This window comes from Epinephelus lanceolatus, chromosome 14 (genome assembly GCF_041903045.1).
Source record: "Epinephelus lanceolatus isolate andai-2023 chromosome 14, ASM4190304v1, whole genome shotgun sequence".
NCBI lineage: Eukaryota > Metazoa > Chordata > Actinopteri > Perciformes > Serranidae > Epinephelus > Epinephelus lanceolatus.
In genome coordinates, this window is record NC_135747.1 from 42,812,340 (window position 1) to 42,825,668 (window position 13,329).

General features: G+C 43.7%; 1 protein-coding gene across 4 annotated transcripts in view; it reads left to right on the forward strand.

The window, feature by feature from the left end:
• dgkg (diacylglycerol kinase, gamma) overlaps positions 1–13,329 on the forward strand; it is a 172,896-nt gene that overhangs the window by 22,970 nt on the left and 136,597 nt on the right. For all 4 annotated transcript variants that reach the window (XM_033618185.2, XM_033618182.2, XM_033618184.2 and 1 more), the window contains exon 2: positions 6,524–7,041. In XM_033618185.2, coding sequence (XP_033474076.1) covers positions 6,975–7,041 — 67 coding nt within the window. In that variant the 5' untranslated portion in view covers positions 6,524–6,974. The remainder of the gene's footprint in view (positions 1–6,523; positions 7,042–13,329) is intronic.

Here is a 13,329-nt window from a genome sequence, read left to right on the forward strand (position 1 = left end):
CTGTGGTCACACTGTTCCAGTTGGACACATAGGGATGTCTCTGTAAAAACAACTGTTTATACGGCACTATCCTGGCAGGAAAAACAGCGACGTATCACTCAAAAAACAGCACTGGTGTTGCGTCGCACTGTCGCAAAGACCAAATTGAGTGTGGGGATCAGAGATAATGAATAAAATGTAGGCTGTAAAGCCACCAGTATACCTCTATGTATATGTAGAATGAGAAGGTGTGTGGACACTCTACTAAACAGTAATACAGTAAATGATACCAATATGTACAGTATCAGTACAAACAACAGTAGACACAGTGGAGTTATACCAATATGCACATGTCAACAGTCCCCATTCTAGAATAAACACTACCGTATGGAAACCATGCGGAGCTCAAATTGAATGGGAAACAAAGTCCAGTGTTCACTTAGCTGGGCGTAACTTAGCTGGGCGATGTCCGTGGATAGCTGCCTCCATGAGAAGAGAACAGAAGGAAGGGAGGGGGGTATCACTGTCCGAAGGCTGCCGTAGGATGGCAACCAGGATGTCAGCCGACCAACACTCGCTACCCGCTCCCTGGTTGCGGCGATTTGCGATGCTGGCCAGCTAGGAATGAACTAGCAGCCAGTACAGTACAGTCCTCTCTGGTCTAGCTAACATTTAGCCGTGTTACTTACTGATCCATTAGAAAGAAAGCTAGCTGGACATGGGTTTTGAAGCCTCTTTGGTCACGGAGCTCCCTCCATCTCTTGAACGCCTGACTGAGGTTTACTCTTGTTTTTCCTCTTCTTTTATCACTCTCCTTTTTGCTCTTCTTTGCCTCCTCACACAGAGGAGCTCCTTTTCTTTTGCTAGGCCGTTTTTCACTTGTCTCCAAACTTTGTCCGTCTGCCATTGTGCTCGTGACTCAACTATCTCATGCCCAACTCCTCATAAGGACCAGCTCCAGTCCCTGATTGGCTGATTGGCTGATTAGGGACTCGAGTCATTGTGACTTGGACTCGAGTCGACTCGAGTCGCTGTTTTGATGACTTGTGACTTGACTTGACAAAAAATAAAAGACTTGAGACTTGACTCGGACTTGGAAGTTAAAGACTCGGGACTTGACTTGAGACACGATGACTTGAATGACTTGAATGTTATTCACATCATGTTTTCGGTTAGAATATAAAATTAATAAATTAATTTAAAAAATAATGTTGATTACCTGGTAGGAGTGCAGGCTGAGAATGGCGTTGTCATGATTGGATCACTACCCTGTCAATCAGTCATGCCCTCTCTACGTACCTTACGTGTTTATTGGAGAAACAGGCCCTCTTATATCAGATAGGCATCAACATGTCAGCAGGAGGGGTACCGAGAGTCATCGTCTTCGGCTTTCGGAATTACCATTATTACGGCAAAAGACGAACAGCACAGTGCAAGACATGCGGCATAAACATCTCGGACAGCCAGGCAACAACTTCAAACTTTGTTCGTCATTTGAAGAGCCATTCTGCCCAGTAAGTGCTTGTCAATTAGCTAATATTATCTGGTTAGTCGGTAGTTAGCTAACGTTAGCTTGATACGATACGGGGGGTGGGTGGTTCAGAAAACGTGAGCGAACATTCCGACCGGTTCATCACATGACCGGCTGTACATTTTATGAACGAGCAACACAGGGTTAAATGAACTAAATGCAGCGATGAAGTCAGTGTTTACTGACAGTTACTTAAATCTCGTCTTTTCACTTTATTAAGATCAGATTCTGCAGGTAAAATTACAATAATAAGGTGACTTGACTTGGACTTGACTTGACCTATTACAGGACTTGACTTGACTTGACATAACCTGTGACTTGACTTGACTTGCCCAAGAAAAAATGACTTGGGACTTACTTGAGACTTGCACGTGTGACTTGGTCCCATCTCTGTTGCAAAGCCACTATAAGTAACCTATGTAAACGCCGATAGTCTGATTTTACTGTGGACACTACCCTGTGCAACCCACATTATTTTCATCATGATATATTAAGGAATAGATGCTATCTGTTGCCTCTTTAATGCTGACATTTGGGTCCTTAGACATTTGGGTCCCTAGATCAGGCACACTGGAGACTTTTACTGGCCGAGTGGCTACTTTCAGTTTAGTGCTCACAACTGATTTACAAACGTCCCTTTCACAATCTAAGTTGAGGTCATTTTGCGGCCCAATGGCATCAGACAGACCTGAACGTGTTGTAGATACACAGTTTGGCCACCATGTGAAAGTGACTTCAAAGTATGATGCACTTCCTTTCGTGACTACACTGTATGTTTTTGGGTTTGCCTAGCACTCTCTCTGATATTGATGAAGGTGTTGGTATAACGGCGTCTGATTGGAGAATTGGCACCGACTGTTTATCTCGATGCCCCTCGACTCCTTGTTGTGCATCTCAAAACAGCAGCTGATGGAAACATTCATTTGTATTTTCTTCTACAGATTTTCAGAAAATCTGTTGAAATTTCTGCCTCATTTGGACGGACACCTGACTACCAGTTGGTTTCTATAGCAACCCAATGTTCAAACGAAACCAGCTGCCGGTGGCAGAATGGACACAGACAAAGAAGGGATGTCAGAAAGTATTGAGAGACAGCTGAAGATACTGCTGCTTGGACTTTTTAATGATTACATTTCTTTACAATAAAAATGAAATGAAATAGCCTAATACGAGCCTCATGGTTTAAAAGGGCAGATGTTACAGAGACTTGATTCTGTAGAGATTTGTTGATGGGAACAAACCAGTTCATCCCAGTTTGTGTATGTACAATCCTTTTCTATATTATTCGTCTCTTCAATGCAGATTCTTGTCATTGAGTCTGACCATAGTCGAATCGTGCTCATCTGCTCTCACGTGAGTGATGGGAAGTGTCTAAAAATAGACTGACTTAAAATGAACTCTTGTCAGTGTGTAGTTTTTTTGGCTTTTCATACTGTGTTCATATTTTTTTATTCAATACAGGAATTAACTTTATCATCAGCACGATAATTTCTCCTTAGTCGTCCATCTCACTTTAAATAAAGCTACTCTCACAGTGACAAATTAGCACATTTTTTATCTCCTGCAGAAAATCAAAAGACCCAAACATCATGTCTTTGGAACAAAATCCTCCAAATACTTGATGATGTCTCCGACTGACTCGTGTGTAAAGCAGCATCTGGAATCACAAGTGTGATGTTTTTATGCTAATCTGAACTCTGAGGAGTACATTAAAACAGTTTTTTTCCCACTGGAGCAGTGTTTCTAAAAATAAGCTGTTTTCATTCCCTTGGTGAATCTGAGTTAGTCACCCGTGCTTTTATCTTTTCTCTCTGGGAACTATGAGTACTCTGGCATCAGTCAAAAGTCCTCTCAGCTCGATTTTACACAAAATGCACGAGTGAGGTTCCTCACTGCAGCCAAGATGAGTCGTATCTTTACAGCCTTATAACAGAGACCTGTGGGTGTCAGAGGTGACTCTGTGGCTCTATCAGGAGGTAAACTGAGGCGATCAGTCACAACAACAGTGGGATTTATACGAGGAGAACAGATGCAGCTTATGACATTAATGATGGTCGTGTTTCCTGTAAGTCTTCAGGACACAGTGTCCAGGAGCTGACACTGCAAACTGGAGGGCAGCTCTAAATAATTTTATTAGTTACACCCGCGTCGTTCTCGCCAATGCATCAAAATATCTGTCATGAAAAATTCCTGCTGCTGTGGCATTTATGGGATTATATCTGTGTCGCATTTGTGTAAAATCGGACATTTTGTGAATCATAGTTTGTTTCCTGGGAGCACAAATATTATTTTACAGAGAATCATAATTATTGTCCAAAAAAGAATTTTCTTAAAATTACCAAGATAAAGAAATGCACTCTATCATTAGTTTTTGAAGGTTATGACAACGAAACTTTTTTGTTTTTAGGGTTCAAGGACTGAATCCCAGTCTTAAAGGGACAGTTCACCCCAAAATTAAACACATATTTTTTTTTTTGGAACACACAGTATTGCATTTTTTTTTTACCAATATCTGATACGCTGATATGCAACAACTCATTCAACTGATAACCGATATCAATACATCCACTTTTTTCCTCACCTACTTTTAGTGATCATCAAGTCTCCTCTTATTTTAAGACAATTGTTTTAGCTCTCATCTTTATTTGATAGGACAGTGAGGAAGCATGAAGGAGGGGAAAGAGAGGATGACATACCTGCGACCACTGCAGCAAGGGCATAGCCTTTGTACAGGGGACTCCCACTCTCCCCACTGAGCTACAGGGTGACCTGTCTGTAGTGGAATCAACATCATATTATACATACAGACTCTGATGGTGACGGCCCACCAGCAGATGGAGACATGAAATACTGTTCAGTGTCTGTGATATTCAGTCATTGTGCTAAATAAGAAAAAAAGCATGTTGGCTGATTCTGATGACATGCTGATATTATTGTGCATCCTTAATTTTCCTGTTACCTGTACTACTGTTTATCAGTCTAGATAGTTTTGGTGTAAGTTGCACTGCTGGAGATATCAGCCATAAACAGGATGAAACTAGATGGCACTCGGCTTGTGGTGCTTAAAGCGCCATAAAAATCCATTTGAAAAACTCAAATGTCTCTTTGCAGAAATCATGATCCGGTAACTGAAGATAATCACAGACGTTGTTGTGAGCAGTTTCATGTAGGAACTACTCTCTCTCTACCAAACTACACCTGACTGTGTCACCGCCAGAGGGAAGCGTGCGTCATGACTGATGACCTTTCTGGTCAATTAACGTTTGGTTGACTATGAGGGGACAGCCGACAGATCTGTCTGTGCACTATTGAATTCTATTGAGGTTCGGCTAAATGTAGAGGAAAGGCCCCAGGCTGAAGACACAGACGCACATTTTAGTTGAGAAAATATTAAAACCTTTTTTTAAAATTAGTGTATAGGTTACAAATTTTTACAGCTGAATCACTTTAGAACCTCAGATTCAGGAGGAGCAATGTGGATTCCGTCCTGGCCTTGGAACAACGAACCAGCTCTTCACCCTTGCGAGGCTGCTGGATGGGTCGTGGGAGTTTGCCCATCCAGTCTACATGGGTTTTGCGGACTTGGAGAAGGCTCGCTGCTACTACCAAAGTGAGAGCTGTGTCTGCATACTTGGTATAAAGTGGAACACGTTCTCTGCCAGCGTTGTCCCTTGTCACCAATCCTGTTTGTGATTTTCATGGACAGGATCTCACGGTGCAGCCGGGGGGAGGAAGGGGTCCGATTTGGGGACCTCAGAATTGCATCTCTGCTTTTCGCAGATGATGTGGTTCTGTTGGCTTCATCACACCGTGACCTCCAGCATGACCTGGGGCGTTTTGCAGTGTGAAGCAGTTGGGATGAGAGTCAGCACCTCCAAATCTGAGGCCATGGTTCTCTGTCGGAAACCAGTGGATTGCCCTCTCCAGGTTGGGGGAGAGTTACTGCCTCAAGCGAGGGAGTTCAAGTATCTTGGGGTCTGACTAGGATGCCTCTTGGGCGCCTGCCGCCAGAGGTGTCCCGGGCACGTCCCACTGGTGGGAACACGCTGGAGGGATTAAATATCTCATCTGGCCTGGGAACGCCTCGGGGTCCTCCAGGAGGAGCTGGAAAGAGTTGCTGGGGAGAGGGACGTCTGGGGTGCTTTGCTCGCCCCACTGCCCCAATGACCTGGCCCCGGATAAGTGGATTAAAAATAGATGGATGGATGGAATCACTTAAGACGTACAACAATGATAAACACAATCATTTTATATAATTTTTTTGTAACAAACACCACAGGGAGCCACTGGAGACGGACGAAAGAGCCACACATGGCTCTGGAGGCACAGGTTGCCGACCCCTGCGTTAAACGGCCCCAAAAAAACTCACGCTGCCCCTGAAAACGGCTCCTTAAACCTGTTAATAACCGTAAGGTAACCACCAGTGTGGTGGTTGTAGTGGAGTGCGGCATCTAGTGGCGAATGTTATCAGTTTTCTTAAATAAAGAAGTCCAATGTTTAAACTGAAGTGTTTGTTGTAAGTGTTTGTTGGAGGGCGCCCTCTGTGCTGTCATCTGTCATTTCCACTGACTCTGATCTGTGTTCAGTTTTCAGGACTCCGTCAGCTGCAGAAATTAAATGCGATTTGACATAAAAAAGACAGAATTATGACATAAATATTCTGCACTAGATTGAAAAGTATCCAGCCAGTGACAGTCTGAGCAGCCGTTCCCTCAGCTCGCTGTTTTCCTGCTCCCCAGCGTCCACATGCTCCATCACTCCTCGCCTCCCTTTCTGCTGTAAATCTCTTTTTGTTCATAATTTGCTGTCATCCTTACTGCCCCCCCTCCCTCCTGCCTCTTCCTCCTCCACCATCCTCCTCCTCCTCTCTATCTTTAAAGTGACTTTGAGAGGTTACAGATTCTTGTCATGACCACTGAAAGCTACTAAAGCTTTTATATTTTAGATACAGTCAGAGGATGTTGATGATCATGTTCATTTACGTTCTTCTTCTTGTGTCTTTTCTCTCTGCAGGTCAGAGAAGGTGAAGACCTGCTGAGAAACCTCGTGACATCTCCCAGTAGTTGGTTACTGTGACAGACAATCAGCGTATATCCTCTTTGTTTTTGTACTTTGACATTCAAAGGGACAAAATCAACATCTGGAGAACCTCAGCAATACTCAACACACGACAGCAATGATCCTCTGCTGCAGCTAAACACTTGAAGAACCTGCTCAATCGAACATCGCCGTCGTCTCTGCCTCCTCCACTAACGACTACACGTGGCCTCAGATATCTCATCTCTCCACCTCCTGTGTGCTCACACGGTGCTTGTTGTAAAGAAGTGGAGATGACATCCCAAAACCTCTTCGCCTCAGCCTTGTTACACAACTTGACCCAAGGATAACCATCAATCCCCCTGAGCGGCACTCGTGGATCAACGCACTCCCAGACACAGAGCCCGGCCCCCTGGCTTCAGGCAGTATGGGAGACGGGAGCTGGGTGTGCCTGAGCCCAGCTGAGTTCACACAGCTGCAGCAGTACAGCGAGTGTGAGTGTCTTAATCTGGAGCTTCCACATTTGTGTTGTGAGTGTGTGTGTGTGTGTGTGTGAGAGAGATTGTGGTGTGGATAATGAGCTTCTGTGTGAATGAATGTGTGTGTGTGTGTGTGTGTGTGTGTGTGTGTGCAGCTGATGCTTCTCCAAAGCTTTGTTTGCAAAACCAAATCATGTGGTGTCCATGCTATAGCCTGCCAGATGCTTCAGGCAACTTAAATGCAAAAGTTTAACAATAGAGCTGAAGCAGGTTTACAGTCCCAGAAGCAACTAACGTCACTAATAAGATACATGAAGCTCTGCTGAATATGCACATGAATACTACAGTAATTTACATTTTTATTTTTTTCCATTTACCTCCAAGTTAGTTCAATAAATTGCAAAATGTAATCATTTTACTTTCCTTTGTCCAAACAGCTCGACCACGGGCACACACACACACACACACACACACACACACACACTTCATACAGTAACTCAGTGTGTCCCATACATTGATTTATTTCATCTTATGTTATTGAAGAGTTGCACGCAGCTCATTCGCTCAGCCCCTCCTGGCCCCGCCCTCTCTCTCTGTTTATCAGACCACATATGAGACAAGGATTAGCGAGATAGCCACCACACGGTCCCTCCGCCTTATTGTGTCTCTTAATAGTTGTTTTGGTCTCTTTGTGGTCATTTTGAGTCTCTTCCTGGTCAGTATGTGTTCGTTTAAGGTTTGACATTTTACAGGTAATAGCCAGGGGGGCCCCCTGACACTTTGGGCCCTCGGGCCTGTGCCTGATAGGCCCTTTCAATAATCCATCCAAGGGTAGCAGCCCTGGAAACGTCGGCTTTAGTGGTTAGAATTCGGCCAACGCAAACCCCTCAGCACAGAGTGTTGCAGCAGGCTGGTGTCCAGCGGTCTAAACTGTAGCTCCTTTTACACTGCCAGATTTTCAGCGAATGTTGGGCCATTTTGCCAGCAAGCTGCGAGCGTTTAGACACACAGAGCCGGATTGGCAAGTTGATCCGAGGTGCCCAATTTTCCGCCTCGTAGGGTAGACATATTGGCGGAACCTTTTTGGTTTAAAAAGAACGAGGCGGCCTTCCGCAACGGGAGGGACTGTTGAAGACTTGTGGGAGGAGCTGTTGATGACGCCGCACGTGCGAGCCACTGGCGGTGGATAAACAGGAAACAGCTGATAGCAGGAATTAGTGAGCAGCTAGTAGCAAGAGGGAAACACAAACCTGACAGACACTGTAAAGATGAGCAACTGGGGAGACAAGGAATTGCGCGCCCTCCTTGTCCTCGCAAACGAAGAGGCCATTAACCGTCAGATGACGGGGACGGTGAAGAACGGGCCGACTTACGAGAGAATCACCGAAGGACTGACCAGCCACGGCTTCCCTCCCACGTCACTGTTTAAACAATTCCTATCTAAAAAGGGCTTGTGTAACAGCAGCAACAGAAAGTTTGCTGATCCAGTGGGGAGTCGGAGCTGTCTGGTCCTTCAGAGCAGACACTGTGATTTGAGGCTCTTGATCTAGTCGTTGGCTTGGGTTAGCACAAGGCGAAACTATTTTCTTTCCCTCTCTGAAACACTTTAATGATAATGACACAGTTTTTTATTTTCGTTTAATGTCAGACTCTCTTTTAGACAAGTCCGTCATCTTTCTATAGGGGATTGCTCTGCAGTGTAGGCAGTTGTTAGCAATGCTGGAATAGCAACTTTCTCTGCAGGATTCTCCTCCACTGAATCAGGTTTTCACGGAAGGGATGTGCACGTGCATCTGCATTTGTAGACCAGCCAATAGGAACACCATCACCATTATTATGTCATCATTTTCCATTTTCTTTGTTGTTTACATGTTAATGAGTTTGTCTGAAGATTTTTGAATATAAGCAGAAATCATTTGACTCACTTGATCATTTACTGTGTGTATTATTAGTGACATTTGGCTCATCCACGTACCTTTTATAGGTTCACTTATAAAGCATTGTAAAATCAGAGGAGAACAGACAGTGGAGCAGGATGTCATGTTTGGTGTCACATTGTTCTTCATGTTATTTTAGAATGGCACTCATTAGCCTGCTGGATGAGCCTCGTGGCTACCTCTCCCCTCGCTGATAACCACATTTGTTAGTCAAAAGAGCATCTGTCCTCTCGTTCCTGGTGATGAATAGAGTAACCTATTACTCTCTCACGCAAACCATTTGGTTGAGGAATTAAACAATCATGCATAAAGCATTGTTTTATAGACCTGTGTGAGGTAAAACCACACGAGGTCAGACTGTCAGTGACTGAAGAGAAGACACCACTATGATCAGTGATTACCAACATGGTCAATCTTTACTTTTTCTATTTAAATCTTGTGTTTGTGCACACATGTATGGATCTGTAGGTCAGTCTGTCTGTGGCCTAATTTTATGAAGGAAAATGATGTTGTTACCTGGTGCATGAGTGCATGTTGCTTGTGAAGGGAGGCCAATGTGTTCTCATCCCAACTTGTCAAATACCGCCGCTTTGTCAGCTGACTTTCACGTCTACATATGATGCGCTATATATCCTCCTGCATCTGCTGTTGACGTTCCAGGACAGTGTGTCAGGTTACACTTGTTACATGCACTGTGTCTTTTCAAAATCTACTTCTGTTTCACACAGAAAATACACAGTTTGTGCTCGTTAGACTCATACATTGCTTTTCAAAACAGACATACAACATCGATAAAATGCCTGGTATTTACATTTATTTCAACCAGGTCTCACTCCGAAGTCGTTGAAATTTGGTGCTTGGTCAGTGAATTCCAGCGTCCGACACGGACGAAAAAAAGCCGTCCTTTCACATCGGCATGATACGCAGCCATTATTGTTAAATGGCAGCGAAAGTCTGAGTAGGGCTGGTGGGAGGGGGGGTGGATGGGTCCGACAACCACGTACTTTCACCCGGTAAGACGGTTTTCGCTTCCCGTAAGATTGTAAAGCCAAACCCTGTTCTTTTTTCCTAAACCCAACCACGTGTGTTTGTTATTGCAGGAAAAAACGTCAATTGGCGGTGTTGCACTGACGTAGTGCTTTTATTTTGAAAGAGACTGTATGCAAACTGTACATTTCCTGTGAAAACAGAAGTGTATTTTGAAAACAGACAATGCATGTAACAGGCTGAAGTTGACACTGCGTCCCAGAACGTCAACAACCAACACACCCAGGGTACCCTGGACGTCATATGTGGACGTGGAAAGTCCATGACCAAACGTGGACATGTGACGAGGTCACAGTGAGGATGATGATGGTCATTTCCTTGTGCAACAAAAGCCCTTGGTTAGGTCTAGAAAAAAACATCCTGGTTTGGCTCCACTTTCACACAGGAAGCAAACAGCTGGCTCAGGGGTGAAAGTCCATGGTTTGTTGGACCCATCCACCTCCCCATCCGCCCTAAAGGGACTTTCCAGCTCTTTATATTACGTTGTTACTGATGGTGTTATGAACTGCTGCTGGCCAGTTTCTTTCATACGCTGCAAAAGGTGCCTTTGGGCATCAGTTTCTCCTGCAGACGTCCACTGACATAGGAAAGTATTTAACAGCTTCAGTTGTTGGCCTCTGTGTCAACAACTGTTGCCTGTTGTATCTATACAAGTCAGATAGATAGATAGATAGATAGATAGATAGATGTATATGTCATCTGTCAAAGTGGCTAGTAAGAGTGACTGCGCTACATGCCACCAATGAATTATCCCCACATTTGGTGAGTAGGTGGGTGATAATGGCAGGTCCTGGCAGTGACGTACTTAATCTATCTCACCTATGTGAGTATGTTTGAATCTCTGATTTTAGGCGTTTGCACAGACACTCTCCTTCCTTCAGGAGAGGAATGTGACATCTCTCTGGTGACAAAGTTTGCAAAGATACAAGTCAGTATAGTGAAGGTCCGACATTATAGGGGACAGAAACAGAAGAAAAAGACATTTTTTGACATGCAAATTCTCCTTGAAATTCTGTAGTGATTTGCATAAAAACTGGAGAAGAGAAAGTGACAAAGGGTGGACAGGAAGTTTAGTGTTTACCTGCAGTTGATGAGGGTCTGTGCAGGAGAAGATCTTTGTTGTAGATCTCTCTGTTGCCTCCAAGATTACATACAAACAAACATGAAGTGCTGCTCTGCACAAAGTCACAGAATTTATGAAAAAGGGTATAAATTGTTTTTTTTTTTTTTTTTTTTTTACAATTTGCAAACAAGTAGGCTGCTATCTTGGGAGCACTTACACGCTCACAGTGATGTGTGGTGGAGAGGACGTTGCACAATTTGATAGCATCCAGTGGGTCTCCTCTTTAAGACCCTGCACAGGAGAAGACACAGAAATAATGTAGTGCTAATCCTCACCTCACTCATGCTGCTGTCACTGTGGTCCAGCAGGGTTTTTGTTTTATGAGCCAGGCTGCAGTAGAGGAGGACTATAATCGAAACATGACAAATGTGCAGATGAGGAAGGCCCCTGCAGGCGAGGAAGGTCTCATTTTTACTGAGGAGTGGAAAGACAGGAGGGCTCGTGTATCACCAACCAATCAATCAAGGACTTAATGAAGGACGCTGGCTGTGTTTTTCTCTGCGGAGATAGAAGTATGTGAGGGAGCAGGACCATCCAGCTAAAAGGTTAGTGTCATTAATAAGCCATATAATCAAATAGAACTAAACGATTAATTCATCAATCTATTGCAACCATTTTAGTAATTGATTGATCATTTGAGCAGCGATTGTATCGTCTCAGATGTCAGGATATGATGCTTTCTCTGTTATATGATAGTTGACCTCATATTTCTGTGACACAAGAAAGGATGCAAACTTTGGGCTCTGGGAAATTGTGACGGTGTCTTTCAGTTTTACAGACAAAACAATTTATCGGTTAATTGAGAAAATAATCAGCAGATTAAATAGTAGTGAAAATGATCATTAGTTGAAGATAAAATCAGTTAGCTGAAGCAACTGGTTGATTTATTGATTAGTCAATCAACTGAAATTAATCAATGGAAAATTGCCTGATCGTTTATCAAGCAGAGACGCAGAACGATCTCTGGTTTCAGCCCCTCAGCTGTTAAACTGAGGCTTCTGTCTCTCTCTGGTTTGATTTATAAAATTGATTATAGATTTTGTCAGACAAAACAGCTGTGACTCTGGTGACATGTGGTGGAAATGTTTCACTATTTTCTGACACTTTATAGACAAATGATCGATCAAAGAAATGATCAAAAGATTTATTGACAGTAAAAATAATGTTGCAGCCTTTTAATCAATCCATGTAAACGTATCTGCATGTGCAGAATCTGGGACAAGATTTTGTTGTCAGAAGTGTTCTGGTCTCTGTTTGTAGTCCGAGACATATTGACAAATCACGTTAAAGTAGGCTTTAGTTGCATGCAGGTAAACAGTCCGTATGTTCATCCCAATAACTCTCGTTGACTCTTCTCTGCTCTGTCCTCAGTCATGACGTCCCAGTTCCTCAGAGCAGTCTCAGAGGAGTCGAGGACAGAGGAGGCTTTCAGAGGAGACAGAAGCGAGGAATTCCTAAATGTGTCGCGTTTGATTAAAATTTTAATTTTCTCAGAAACATTAAATGTAATTAATCATTTCCAGTGTTTAAAAGACACTTCAGTCGGTTCTGGGTTATTAAATAAAGAACTCACAATCAGAATATCAGTAAAGACAGATGCAGATAATGAACAGGCCTAAATCATATTCACATTATCTGGCCTGGGAACACCTCGGGGTCCTGCAGGAGGAGCTGGAAAGCATTGCTGTCATTGCTTTACTTGTGAAAAAGATCTTGAGATACTCCTTCACTCCTTCATGTGGGGCAGTAACTCTCTCCCAACCCAGAGAGGCAGTCCACTGTTTTCCGGCAGATAACCATGGCCTCAGATTTGCAGGTGTTGACTCTCATCCCGACCGCTTCACACTCAGCTGCAAACCGCCCCAGTGCATGCTGGATGGTCCGATGAAGCCAGCAGAATCACATCATTTGCAAAGAGTAGAGATGTAGATCTGAGGTCTTTAAAGTAAAACTCTTCCTCCCCCCGGCTGCACCTTGACATCCCGTCCATTAATATCACAAACTTAATCAGTGACCAGGGACAACTGTGGTGGAGACTAACACCAACTGATAACGTGTTTGACTTTGTGCTGAGTATGTGGACACAGCTCTCACTTTGGTTGTACAAGGACAGCATGATTCGCAGCAACGACCCCAGTACACCATATTCATGTTGGGAATAATAGTTTATTTGTTGTTGAGCTGGTGTAATCATTT